The sequence below is a fragment of the Pezoporus wallicus genome, unplaced genomic scaffold (assembly GCF_028554395.1).
Source record: "Pezoporus wallicus isolate ANWC-B61680 ecotype Strahan unplaced genomic scaffold, APGP_CSIRO_Pwel_v1 contig_3486, whole genome shotgun sequence".
Classification (NCBI taxonomy): Eukaryota; Metazoa; Chordata; class Aves; order Psittaciformes; family Psittacidae; genus Pezoporus; species Pezoporus wallicus.
The window spans coordinates 1645945-1659477 of record NW_026642292.1 but is presented as its reverse complement, the minus strand read 5'-3'; the positions used below and the strand labels follow the sequence as shown (position 1 = coordinate 1659477).

Here is a 13533-nt window from a genome sequence, read left to right as displayed (position 1 = left end):
TTCATCACAGAAATTAGTTGACGACATTTATAGGTAGATTAACTAAAAGCTATAGGGGATTTGGGAGCAAAAGACCTCAAATTATACTTTGCTGTCAAAGTCTCAAATTATAACTAATTAATATCATTACTGAAATTAACAGTTCATGCTATTCATGCGATTAACATGACTGAAGCAGCTGATTTTATCACTCACTGACAATTATAAGAAAAGCTCTTTAATGTTAATACCACTGCAGAATTTTCACTGTCCTCAAAAACTATAGCAGCAACTTCAAAATACACATTTCACTGGTGGAGATTAGGTTCAGCATAAAGGTAAAACATTCAGTCACTAACTAAAAATCTATGGAGTAATGCACATACCTTAGTGCCATAAACTACCACATACATCTACAAAGAGCTGCAAAAGATGTCCTGGGACCTATGGGAAATCTATGCCTTCCTGAAATGACAGCTAGAAGTATACTCTAGAACATCTGAAATGACATCAAGCATTTTCTCTCATACTTACTTACTAAGCATAAAAAACATGCAATAGCACTAACTCTTGGAAGTAAAGAATAGCAAAGTGAAAAATAAAGAACACCATCTTCACTCCCTTGGAGTCAAATCACAGATTGAAAAAGCATTCTACGCCTACTTCTCTGTTTTATCCTCAGAAAATCTGACTAATGGATTTTTATAGAATGCAAGAAACAAACTCTAAAGATTTTTGTATCCAGTTTCTTTCCCTTAAAATCAAATAGGAAAAAGTAAAACATATTCACTGTTTTCTTTACATTTTTTGTCATTCTGCACACCCCTCCCCCGCCCTCCCCCCCCCTTTTTTTTTAATAGCTTTTTACCATCTGGGCAAAAGAGCAAAATTAAAAACACTCTCAGCACAGCTCTGGGATTTGGAAAATATGAAATATGAAGATCAGCTTAATTTATGATGTGGAAAATACCTTCCTAAAAGTTTTCAAAAAAAAAAAAAAAAGAAGAAGAAGCCATGGCCCCCGGGCCATGCCTGAACATGTTTTCAAATGCTAAAGACTTTGCAAATATTTCATAATTATTGACTTATTGAATCACTACTGTCTCTTCCATTCATCAATTTTTTTTTTAACTTCCTTCTTTTTAGTGCTGGTAAAAAAAAAAAACAGTTGAATCAGAGAATAAATATGCACAATTGGATCATGAGATAGGTATTCAGATCACATGGATCATTTTTCCCTGACAGTTGCCTAAAATTGATTAAAAACTACTAAAGCAACAGTGCCGTAGCAAGTTCCATTCAGGTTAAGCAGTATAAAGATATTGCAATATTTTAGGAACATTTATGCTGCCTCTTTAAATTTCAACAAGTTTTTGCAATGGAATCACAGAGCTGTTGAAGTTGGAAGGGACTATTGGAAGTCATCTAGTCCAACATGCCCGCAAGGTATGGATTATTTGTTTTCTATACCAGGCTGAATTATACTTTGACTTGCAAGACTGATAGGGATGAGGTTAGGAAAAATGGAAAAACAACTCTGAGTCAGGGGAAACTATTCCTGAAGTACAGATGAGATGGAGGCACTTGCTGTTATGCTTTATTCCTAACACTGTTATTCAGTATGCTCTGCAGAAATACATTAATCACAACCCACAGATTCTAAAGGGAAAAGAAACCAATTATCTTTAACCTCATCAGATCAACTCCAGACTTACTGGTGAGCAGTAATGTACTGCAGCACTCATTCTACAATGCAAAGGTTTGAAAGTGCAATGAAGCCTGAAATAGGACCTGCCATTACATAGAATGCAACTTACTGAATAGGTTCCCAGTACACAAATTGGCTATATTAAAAAGAAATGGAAGGTCATACCCTTCTAAGAAAAAAAAAAACAAACAAACCCCCCCAAAAAAACCTTTCTAAGGGTTTTTAAGTTAATTTTGACACTTATGCAAAGGTGTATCTCCTCCAGATAAAAATCTAATATCCTATCTTTTATTGAGCAGCTTGTAGCTGTATTAGAAATCCCATAGCCTTGCATGACCTGCACTTGTATATGCACTAAGGGACAGAAAGAATAGTTAAAAACAACTACTGAAATAGAAGCAGAATTAGTGAATTCAACTTTCACTGTTAAACTGCTACACAAGCACAGACTAACTAGTACAAATGAAAGACCTGGGAAAGAAACCTTGGCTGAGGATGTCTCGCTGGTACCCGAAAAGATATTCAGTTTACACAGGTAAAATTCTTCAAGCAGAGATCCAGAATCTAAGTCCACTTTTTCTAAGTGCAGCCCTTTTCTGTTGGCATAAATTTGGGTGACAGAATATATTGTATGTCCCACTTAAATAAAGTTAAACAACTATCAGTGGGATGTAATGAAGTACTTCCTAGACAAAGGCATCTGTCTAGTATCTAAAGCCAAAACACAGGAAGACGCTTAAGATGGTTCTAGCATTACTTCTGTTTTGTTGAAAAGTAGAGCGTCTTACTCTTTCAAGTAAAACAGAGAAAAAAATACATTACTAGTAGATTTTTTTCTATGAAACGATACTTACAACCTGAATTGGAGAGCAGTGATCTGGACAAAAAGCTGTTTTGAGTTTGCCAACTAGAAGACGGAGCAACCAGTTCTGTATCTGACATTTCAGCATCCATTTTCACATTCTGTGGAAGCCAAATAAACAGCTGTAAACTTTATCAAAAAAACATACAGCAGCACACATACAGGCATATGCTGTGATTTCACCCATGCTAGAAAATACTGATTTGAATTTGCAGAATTCTCAGTGTTGCAGTTAGGTTTAAATTAATTTGTCTCTGAATTTCAAGCCCAATTCATCACACAATCTCTCTAAAAAAAAAAAAAAATACTTTGCCTTGAGAAAAGTATTAGAAATAGTGTGAGGTTTTGTCACTACAGCAAGTTTACTGTTCACATCACATCAACAGTTCAGGACAAAGCAGGGCAGACATCAGTGAATGATGAATCCCTCATCAATGAATGGTCCACATTAATTCAGTGAAGTTCCATGGTCATGTTGTTGTCATGGTTTAACCCCAGCCAGCAACTAAAGTACCACACAGCCACCCACTCACTTCCCCTTGCTGCCCACAGTGGAATGGTGAGGAGAATCAGAAAAAAGGTAATAATAAAAATTACATTCATTTTCCCTGCCACTGAAAGAAATGAAACTTCATTGTTTTCTCATATCAAAATACTTGAAGCTGCTTTTCATTTTTTTTGTAAAACTATTGAAGTCTGAAGTACCATGTTCCTATTTATGGCCAGACCCATTCAGCACAGCTGAATGACAGTGAAGTCATTTGGTCTATAAGCTAAAAAAGGATCATTTTAAAAAGGCCATTTAAACAAAAATCTCCATATATCTTTATTAGCATTGCAGCAAGTAGACCCCAGTTGCAATACCTTCCAAAATAAGATTAAAAGCTTGGCTTAGTATCCAAATTACTCAGTTTCTTTAAATGAGAAGAGACAATAATACACAAATGCACCAGTTCATAAAACACTCAGTTTTGCTACTGAGTTCTTACCATAAACAGCCTCAGGGAATTTTGTTAAAATATTTTGCAATTTATCATTCATGCTGCTAAAAAGATGTGAAAACTAAACAGAAAACAAAATAAAATTCAACATTAGAGATACAATGAGCTTTTGTCCCCCATCACTGAAAAGGGATTTACTCCTATTAAGACTAATGGGAATTATACATATTAATCCCCTTATGTGCTGATGTGAGACTTAATACCTATAGTGTACATAGAACAATAACAACTTTTAAAGAATAAGAAAAGTTTTTGTCTTTTCAATCTGCTTCCAGAAATGCTATTTTAGAACAGAGCTTTTAAACAAGCAAGGAGCTTCTACCAACATTGGCAATACAAAATGGCTTTCTCTTTACTCATGTGCTTCATTTACAGTTACACCTGTATGCTGTATTTGACTAGAATGTCAGTAATTTGTGGCAGGGAAACTAAACTAAAGTATTTACATTTATCAATCATAACATTTATCTTTAGTTTTCCTCTAGCTTTCCCTTTTGATTTTGCTTCAGATGGTATTCTTTATTATTTATTTTACTGTATGTGCTATATTTATCTTCTTTTCCCCCAACTTCTTCTTTATCTACTATCACTTGTCCTTTCTTAAAGTCATGACTGTTGTACTTGATGGTATTCTGACAGACTCTGGCCTCCTTCATTGCTGGCAATCTTACATTTTAACACATACAAATAGGAACTGTAATTTTCCTGGGCTTCTACCCAGCAGGTATTTTATAGCCATTTGACAAGACTACAAAGGAGTAGGAAGACTGCGCGGGGACAAATGAAATCATAAGAAAGGAAGAAAAGTAACTGCTATTAGGGGAACATTCAACATCAGTTTCATGTTTACTCCTTAAAATGAAGAGGCTCGGACACAGGATTAGATAATGCCTGTCTGAGATTAATATTGGCAAGGAAACGGAAAGAGCTGTATAACATGAAAGGCTAGAAAGAAGATCATAACAAAGGAAAAAGATTAATTCCATAAATAATTTTATCTTAAATGGTCAATGCACAAATTTTACAAGAACTCCCTTCTAAAAACATGCATTTTCTTATCACCTACCAAATAACTGTCTGTTTTGTACAGCAAAAGCACTATGTTATCTATAGAGCATTAATCAAAACTATAAGAATGAATTTTGATGTCCTTAACTCTACATTCTTCCACCAATCAATTTCAAAGACAAGCAGTTGACAAACAGTAAAATAAATAAAAATAAATAGCAATGCATTTGAGTTAGTTCCAAGAGAGGGTGAGAAAGGCAAGCATTATAAAGGGTTTTTTTAGACTAAGCTAGCCTGATCACTAAAATCAGATTAGCTCCCGTCTGTTACTTGGTTTTGAACATTCTGTTCTATTTGTAACAGCCATGACAGCAAAGAGTACTGTATGTCATGCAAAATCCCAATTAGGCATAACTAAATGGAAGCCATTAAATGCTCTCTTTTGTCTAAAGAGGAAATATTGCTTTGGAATCAGATTTGTACTGGATTCTGAATATAGAGTTCAAATCACACGAGCTCAGTAAGTTCAGTCAGCTTACTGCAATATTACATTCTACCATCAGCTGATTGCATTCCACTTAGCTTTTCAATGTTATCCAAATTTCAGAGGCTACTGAATTAGTAACTCTTGTGTGAAGCCAAGAGAAATTCAAGAAAGCGAAGACTATCATTAGCAATAGACTGAAACCAAATCTGTCCTGTTTCAATTCTTTCTGGCAGAAAAGCAAGATGGCTTTTTCAAGCAGCTTAATACCTTCTTCTACCACAGCAACTTAACTGAGCCAAAATACTCTGTATTTATTTTGCTTTTTTGACTTTTAAAAAGACCTACTGCTAAGTATGCCTTCATTTTACAGAAGGAAGGCCACTATGGAAGAGGTGGGGAACACAAACAAAGGGGTTTTATACACAGTATGTATATAGTAGATTTTAGCTCAACGCTTAAAGAAACTGGTAAGATTCATTGCTAAAGTATCTTGATTCAACTGTGATACGTAGCTGAAATACTAGCATGGTTCTTCAGCTCTGATCACTTATTTCAGTCATGTCCACAAGAAACTGTAGTTTTACCAAAGTAAGCTGCTACCACAATGACATTCAGTAACAAATGGTATGGCAACGAACAAGCTATTACAAAGAGAAAGAAAGCGTGTCAATAGTTGGAAAGGTAAACTCATTACAGGCAATGTTTCTAGAGCACTGGATTTGTCTTGCATGGAGTTAGGAAATTTTGCCTAGCCCTGTTATCAGTCCACTGAGTGATCTCTAACCACTTGCCCTTTTTGCCTGGATTTTATGCATGAAACAGACATCTTATCTTTTGTAAAGACTGCAAACGGCAACTACTGAAAAATCATAATAAGAAATCTAAAAATTAATCATCCTTTTCATGAAAGAAACAGATTTCTGCATTTACCTTTTACATGAAAGAACAAGGGGAAATTGAACAAACCAATCAAAAAATTGCTGCAGACAGCAATTTCATAAAGCAGGTAAACCCTTCAGAGTTGTAAGATTTAGTAAGACACTTTTCTTTGAAATTTTAAACATTTTTGAAAAACATCCATGGCACTTTACAATGAAGACAAGCTTCTGTCATTGAATTTTACATCAGCCATGGCAGCTACACAAAACAGAAACATTCATGCGTGATTTTAGTCTGTGTCTGTACTAGGAGTTAATATGCATCAAATAAACTTACGCGGCTGACTGCAAGTAACAGGGAAACAAAAGTGGAGTACACACACATACCTTGAATTGTTGAACTATTCGTTTTGAATCTTCCAGCTGTTGCTGTAAAGAACATACCAGTTCTTTATATTTTGTGTACCTTTCCTCAATAATCTCCCTTCGGCAACGGGACTCCTAGAAATGGATTGAAAGATCTAAATGGTTTCATAATCTGACAAGCAGTTAATAAATGTTGGCTGTAAACACAGATATCACCAAGAATTTTCAATACAGCAAGAATTAATTAATTACTATCTTTCAGAGGCTGAAATACAGAAGCCCCACAAAAGCATGTAATGTTAAAATGAAAATGGGTTAGAATGTGAACAGCCTCATTCTCAAATGGTGAAAGATTGCTTGTAACTCCAAAATTCATTAATATTATGCCTTCTAAGAAAGAAATTCTGTAATGGCAAAATATTAAGCACTTGGAAAAAAAAAAACAAAACCCAAAAAAATAAAACCCAACATTCTAAGGATATGGACTAAACAGAACTATCTTCAAATGAGAAAACAAAACATCTTCCACTGAACTAGATAATCATTCTCTTGAATGACTACAACTACCAAACAACTTGTGAGATATCACCAAAGACTTACTTTCTCTTTCCTTCTCCCTTCCTATGAAAACACTGAGGGAAGAACAAGCTAGTAATGGAAAGCAATTAATAGCTTTGAAATACTTCATTCACACATACTCCTTAAGAATAAAATACACTATTGTACAAAATATCCAATGTATTATTTTCAAATATAGGAATTAATGAAACTCCAAACTGGCATCATACTCATGACTAAGATACAAAGTTTAGTTCTCTTGAATAATAAATTATGTAATAAACAGTATGCAGTTGTTGGTAAGGACTCTTTCCTTAAAGAGAAAAAGAAAACTTTTTAAAAATTAAATATCAGTGAGAAGGACAGAGCTTAAATTAAGACAAAGAATTTGAATTCCAATCTCACAAATGCTGGGTAAGTGATAACTACAGCAAATCAGAAAATGACAGCGTCATTTCATTGTAACATTAAGCAAAAGCATGCACATGTGAAGGTGACTGTAGAAACCCTACATTCAAGCTTCTGCTTTGCCCAGCTGAGAGCAGAATTTCTCCTGTCACAATGCAGAACATCAGAAACAAAGGGCAAATGTCAATCGCCATCAGAGCAAAAAGCTCTTCTGGGGTTACCTGGAATGTGAAGTTAAAGCTATACTCTCAAAAATATTTTTCTTTAAAAACCCAAATATTTCAACTAGCACTTGTGTTCCTAACTGTTGATGATGACAACAATAAAACAGCATACAATTATTAACACATGACCTTGTGCAAGTACATTTAAAATAACAAATGTTGTAAACAAATATGTTTTGAAATGCTTATGAGTACCTCAGAATGAGAAATTCTACACAGCAAATAAAATGCAACTCATTATGCATTTGTTGATATGTGATTTAATACTGATTTTAAACTTATATTGTGCCATGAGATTCCAAATTCTCTTTAGTAAACTACCAACTTCATATATGGAAAGCAATAATAATACAGTGGTTTAGCCACTTACCCACTGAAGATCTGATATGAGGCTTATGACTTGACAACACTTCACCACTACTGTCAACGTGGTATAATTTATTTAATTTAAAAATTTTCATTTTTTAACAATCAGCATATCGGAATTCAGCACTTAATACAAATATTCTGAACCAGCGATTAGGACTTGACCTATTATGCCCAGTTAGCAATGTTTGTTTACATTATGGAGTATCTCAGCAATATTACTAATTAGGACTAAATTTATAACCTCATAAAACATGAAAATAGGTTTCTCTATGTTTTGTCTATATAATATGCACATATGTCATGTTACATATCTTATTAATTAATGTATACATCTGAAGAGGACATTAATTAAACAAAATATTTTGGAAATACTAAAAGAATCATAGGAAATCTATCTCACTGCAATATCTTTGAAATCTTCTAACAGGCTCAGTTTCTCAGGAACAGTCTCCAGATGGTCTAAAGCTACTTGAGTATGCTAAAGAACAGAACACAAGATAATACAAAAACGTTAATCAATTCTTCCAGCCATCTCAGACATTAAAAACCTATTATATCTATGGAAAACAGGTCTACAGATATGTATGTGTCTGTAAATAAAACAGGTCAACAGTAAGAAGGCTGTTAAGAAAAAAGAAGGACAAAATAAAACATACAGCAGAGTTTCCTTAATTTGAGTCTCTCTGAATAGTTACCAGTTTACTGAAGCAAAACAATACTTTTACAGTTTTGGAGTTTATGTAGCCTTCGGTATGAAATTTTCTTTTATTGCACTTCAGGGAGTAAAAAGCATTTAACAAAAATATAAATCTTTACTCACAACATTTATATCTTTGTAGCTAAAGACATAGTAGAAACTTTTTTTTTCCCAAATACGATTATGTGCAGTTAGCACGTAGCTGAATATAAAACAATCAAATTTCATATTTTTGTTTTAGATATATGTACTGCTGAAGAATGAATTACCACTCTAGGGAGAGTTAGGGCTGGACTCAACAACAAGATTTCACATTCAAACCAGCGACACAAAAACTCTAGTGCGTAGCAAGATACAAGGAACTGAAGAAAATTATTATCCTGTTTTGGGTTTTCTGCACAGGTGGGTTAGTCACATATAAAGAGTAGTTATGCCCCACAAGCCAGATTACTCTGGAGCTTCTCAAAAGGTGCCCTTCTATTATTTGCTGAAGAGAAAGTAGAGAAACAATACTGCTTACAGTTTCTGAACAGTTGGCATTTCCTCCACAGTTCTATAAATTACACTTCTTTGGCTAAGGTTCTGTTAACCTGGTATGCATTCTAATAATAATGGCTATCATTAGCCATGTTACTGCCCTGGCACTTTAAAGCAAAAATCTATACAACAAATACAATCCATCAATCCTGAAGTCAAATATGGTTATGCTGTAAAGTCTGCAAACTGAGTTAATTTGCCCTTAACTACAAAAGCTCTGCTGCTAGTCTTGGAAAGTCACCATCTGACCAACATAAAAGACATCCCCTTTTAGTCCCAGGCTTAAGACCTAAAGAGACTAAAACTTTCAATCACACCAGGATAAAAAAAAACCAAACACTGGGAACCTCTCAGCACAAGTGCACTCTACTCCAAAAAGATGGAGGGGAGAGTGAGGAGCATAGAAACAGAACTGAACAGAGTAAACCCAAGTGCAGACACACCATCCATTTAGAAGCAATGATGTCTGTCTTATTGTTTGCTTCTTTCCTAACAGCTCCAAATATTCAGATTTTAAGATAGCAAGAAATATGTTTTCCATAACTAATGAAGGTCAAGTTTCACAAGCAATGAGATTCACTTGCACCTTGCAGGGCTGAACTTGTAACCAATATTCAGCCAATAAAGAAGAATAGGTAGTGAATGCGGGACTGTTTTTTCTGCTTCTGTAATCATATGCATGCAGAAGTATAATGTATGTAAAATAATTTACCTAATTTTCTGTAATTAGGAAAAAATTGCACTGGCAGTTAACATGCTGACAACATTGGAACCTATTTCTATAAAATTACTTTGTTAAATGACTGTTGCATTAGTTTTTTTTTTAACTTTTGAAACTAATGAGGTTCAAACAATAATCTCCCACCCTCTTAGAATAAACTTTTACTTTTAGATTGCATGCTTAGCTAAAAAAGGGCTCTCTTTTCCCACTGTTATATTCTGCAGTAGGAATGCAAGATGCAGTAGGAAAAAAATAGCCAGGAACTCACAAATCTGGCCCCTTTTCCAGGATAATTTCTACTCTTCACACAGCACAGAAGAGAATAAGAATACATTGTGGTCAAAATTATTAGAACAATAACAGCTCCATTATCACAGGCAAGGGGAAAGAATTCCATGAGAAGGTTGAGTGAATTGTTGCTTCAAGAACAATAGGAAGATTAAGAAGCCTAGAAAATGGGATAAAAGGATTGGCCAGCAAGGAAGGATATTTTAGATTCCAAGAAGTACAGGAAGAACTGTCAAAAGTGAAACAGAATAAACCAGATACTTTAGTCCATTAGTGAGAACAAGAAAATAGAGACAGGGAAAATAAGGCATTGATAATTTAGATATGAACCCAAAACAAATTAATATTTCCTCTTCTATACTAACACATTAATTCTATTACATTTTAACAAAACTCGGTCAGAATTAATAAAGATTTTTTTCTTATAACAAAAAACAGTAAATTCTTCTTTCTCCCCTCCTGCAGGAGAAAGGAAGTTTATATTTCACACTTAGCTAGCTGCATTTGGACCAAACCTAAAATTTACTGTATTATCTTCGTAAGAAGTCTTGCAAAATTCACCTAGGAAGATTTTGTAAGGAATAAAAACTAATTTTTCCTGAAACATATCTGTTTCTTTACCAAAAAAATATTAGAGAACCTGCAGTAATATATTAATTGGGCACGAAGCCTACATATTGTGTATAAAGTGTTTTTCACAGATTACAGTGTAAAAATGTTTTTACATCTATAAAATACCTCTTTCCTGTTTTCAAAATGCTACTATACATCTCAACTTGAAAGTAAAGTTGCCCAGAGGTATCTATCAATCTCTAATGTTTACCTCTCATAAGAATGAACCACTTCACTTTTACCACATTAAAGCAGTATTCATTCATATTTCATGCTTCATTTACAATGGCCTTATGTTCATCAAAGCATTAATTTTCCACTTCATTAATTTATGATGAGATGCAATGTTTGCTGCTGCTTCACAGAGTAGCCCCTGGTACTGGTCTGCATGTGTTTTTCTAAGGCTGGGAAATATATGAGAGACAGCAGACCAAAAGGAATCTAAACTTAACTATATGTGAAACAAGATACTATATCCTAATGTTTTGCAGTCATCCCAGTATCATCAAGATCTGATGGGACACATGTCCACAAAGTTTTACTTTGAACACAAAAACTTCACTACCCCTTCAGACATAGAATCCTTCCCCATAGGAAATAACCCCAAAATCATAACACCCTCACAATGTCTCTTCTTGGCACAATACCAAATTAAACCATAAATATTTTAAGCTTATAGTATGTATTGCCTAATTCATTTTGCTAAAGTATTTTACTTATGAACTGCAGAAAAATATACATTTGAGGTATCACACAGAGTTGAAATAAAATTGCCTGGGACACAGGACAAATTTAATGTAGTGGCTCCTCAGTATGCATTAAAGTATATTCAATTTGCAGCAATTTTTTTTTCCAACTACAAAGATTTTTGCCCTTGCCCTCTCGCTCCCCATGTTAATAAAGACAGCCTGTGATCTGTTCTCAGAATAAAAGGAACTCAGGCCCTAAATGATGCCTTAAGCCATCCCATTTTTCAATTCTTTCTCTAAATTCCAATGCTAAAAACCACATGTCTACACTGTCTATTCTCCCCAAGTGTCTCCTAAATATATCCCCTCTATTTCATGTACTTTTTATGGAACACAAAAAAAAAAAAACAAAACTATCAGCTGTGCCTCAGCTAGCCCACATTAGTTACATTATTAAACATAATCTTGAAAGCGGAAGACCAGCCTTTAGGTTATATGCATGTTCAGTCCTTGTTTTTTTTCGGTTTCATCAAGAATCATGTGGATAAAGGATGATACATGCTACTTTGAAAGGTTTTTTAGATTCTTAAAATTTAAACCCAACCTCACACACAAAATGATGGGCTCTAAGCTAATCATTACTGCTCAGGAAGTAGATCATGGAATAATGATACATATTTCCAAGAACTTGCTAATTCAGTGTTCAGTATCAATCAGACAAACAATACTGGATATAATCAGGAAAGAGGAAAAAAGCAATACAATTATTCCTGAGTACAAATCCACAGGGTCAACCCATCTTGACAACTGAGTGCAGCTGGAGACTTCTGTTTCAAAATAGAAAGAAGAAAAGGTCAGAGAAGATCAACAAGAATGATCAAAGCCATGGAGTTCTGTTTCTATGTAAGAAATTATTAAATACAATGACTGAAAAAAAACAGGACTCTCATGCCAGGAAGACAGAGGGGAGAAATGACCAATTTGCATGAAAAAAGAAGTCACATAAAGAGAAAATTTTAAATGGGTTTAAGCATAAAACTGGGCAAGTTCATGAATGAGGAAGACCATGGAAGGGTTCCAAATTCATAGAAATTACATCTATGTCTGGAAGCCTCTGAGCTTTGAATAGCTGGAATCAGACTGAATAAGTGGGAAACAAAATATATGTCAGTCCTGTTCATAAACTCTTCCCTACTTCCCTAAGCATTTTAATTTGGCCATTGTTGCAGCGCCTATAGCTGGGCTAGGCTGACCTTTGGTCTTAAACAGAACAGACCCTTTTATATTCTAAAATTCTCAGTCTTCTGAGCAGTTTGGGAACTGATTTGAATAGGATAAGTCACATGCTAACATTTTCAGGGACAGAAATGTGTGCCTTTTTCATAAAACCAATGAAAAGAATGGCAAATAAGAACAGAAAAATAAAAAAGCCACGTTTTATAGGGGAAATTCAACAAAGAATGTGGCAGCAAAAGAACACACTGTAGAATAGGAGGGAAACATGATGAAAAAGCTGGCACACAGAACTGGTCTGGTAATTTAACGAAATGCACAGCAACCTTCTCAATGTGGATCAAATGCCATACTTGTATGATTAATGACTACACTCTACTAAAAGAGATGGATTTAGCCACACAGATAAAAGGCAAAAAAGGATGTCAGAAGCACCTGACATAGAGGACAATTAAGTACTGTTAATTTTTTCCCAGAAATCAGAAAGCTGTATGACATAATGAATACATATAATCCTAAAGACAGCAATCACATCTGTCTGCTCATTGTTTAACAGGGAACAGAAGGTACTGATACAGTGCACTGATGGTACCGATAAGAGGAAGAAACACCAATTGTACTGACTGAAACCATATTAAGGACATTTTACTTTCACAGCAGACTCTTCCATAGAGTGCTATTAATCTTTGTTTTAAAAATAAAAATCATTTACTTTGAGAAGGGGCGTTCTATGTTTTCACAGAGAATAATAAAACAAATTACTCGTTTTTCATTAAATCATACAAACTCTTTGACGTTTAAACTGCATGTGAACAGTTAATCCTCCTATATGGATGTATTCTTGGTGATAGACAGCTTCACGCTGTCTCAAGGGACAGATCTAAATCAAAATCAAATACACATTTCAT

General features: G+C 34.5%; 1 protein-coding gene across 13 annotated transcripts in view; it reads right to left on the bottom strand.

Annotated features, from left to right (window-relative positions):
• CEP128 (centrosomal protein 128) overlaps positions 1-13533 on the bottom strand; it is a 140147-nt gene that overhangs the window by 34766 nt on the left and 91848 nt on the right. For 9 of the 13 annotated variants that reach the window (XM_057428445.1, XM_057428437.1, XM_057428434.1 and 6 more), the window contains 3 exons: positions 8249-8326; positions 6311-6424; positions 2542-2650 (listed from right to left, as the gene is read on the bottom strand). The exons of 2 other annotated variants lie outside the window; for them this stretch is intronic. In XM_057428445.1, the coding sequence (XP_057284428.1) occupies positions 2542-2650; positions 6311-6424; positions 8249-8326 (301 nt within the window). The remainder of the gene's footprint in view (positions 1-2541; positions 2651-6310; positions 6425-8248; positions 8327-13533) is intronic. 2 more of the 13 variants (XM_057428440.1, XM_057428441.1) reach the window with 2 other exon arrangements.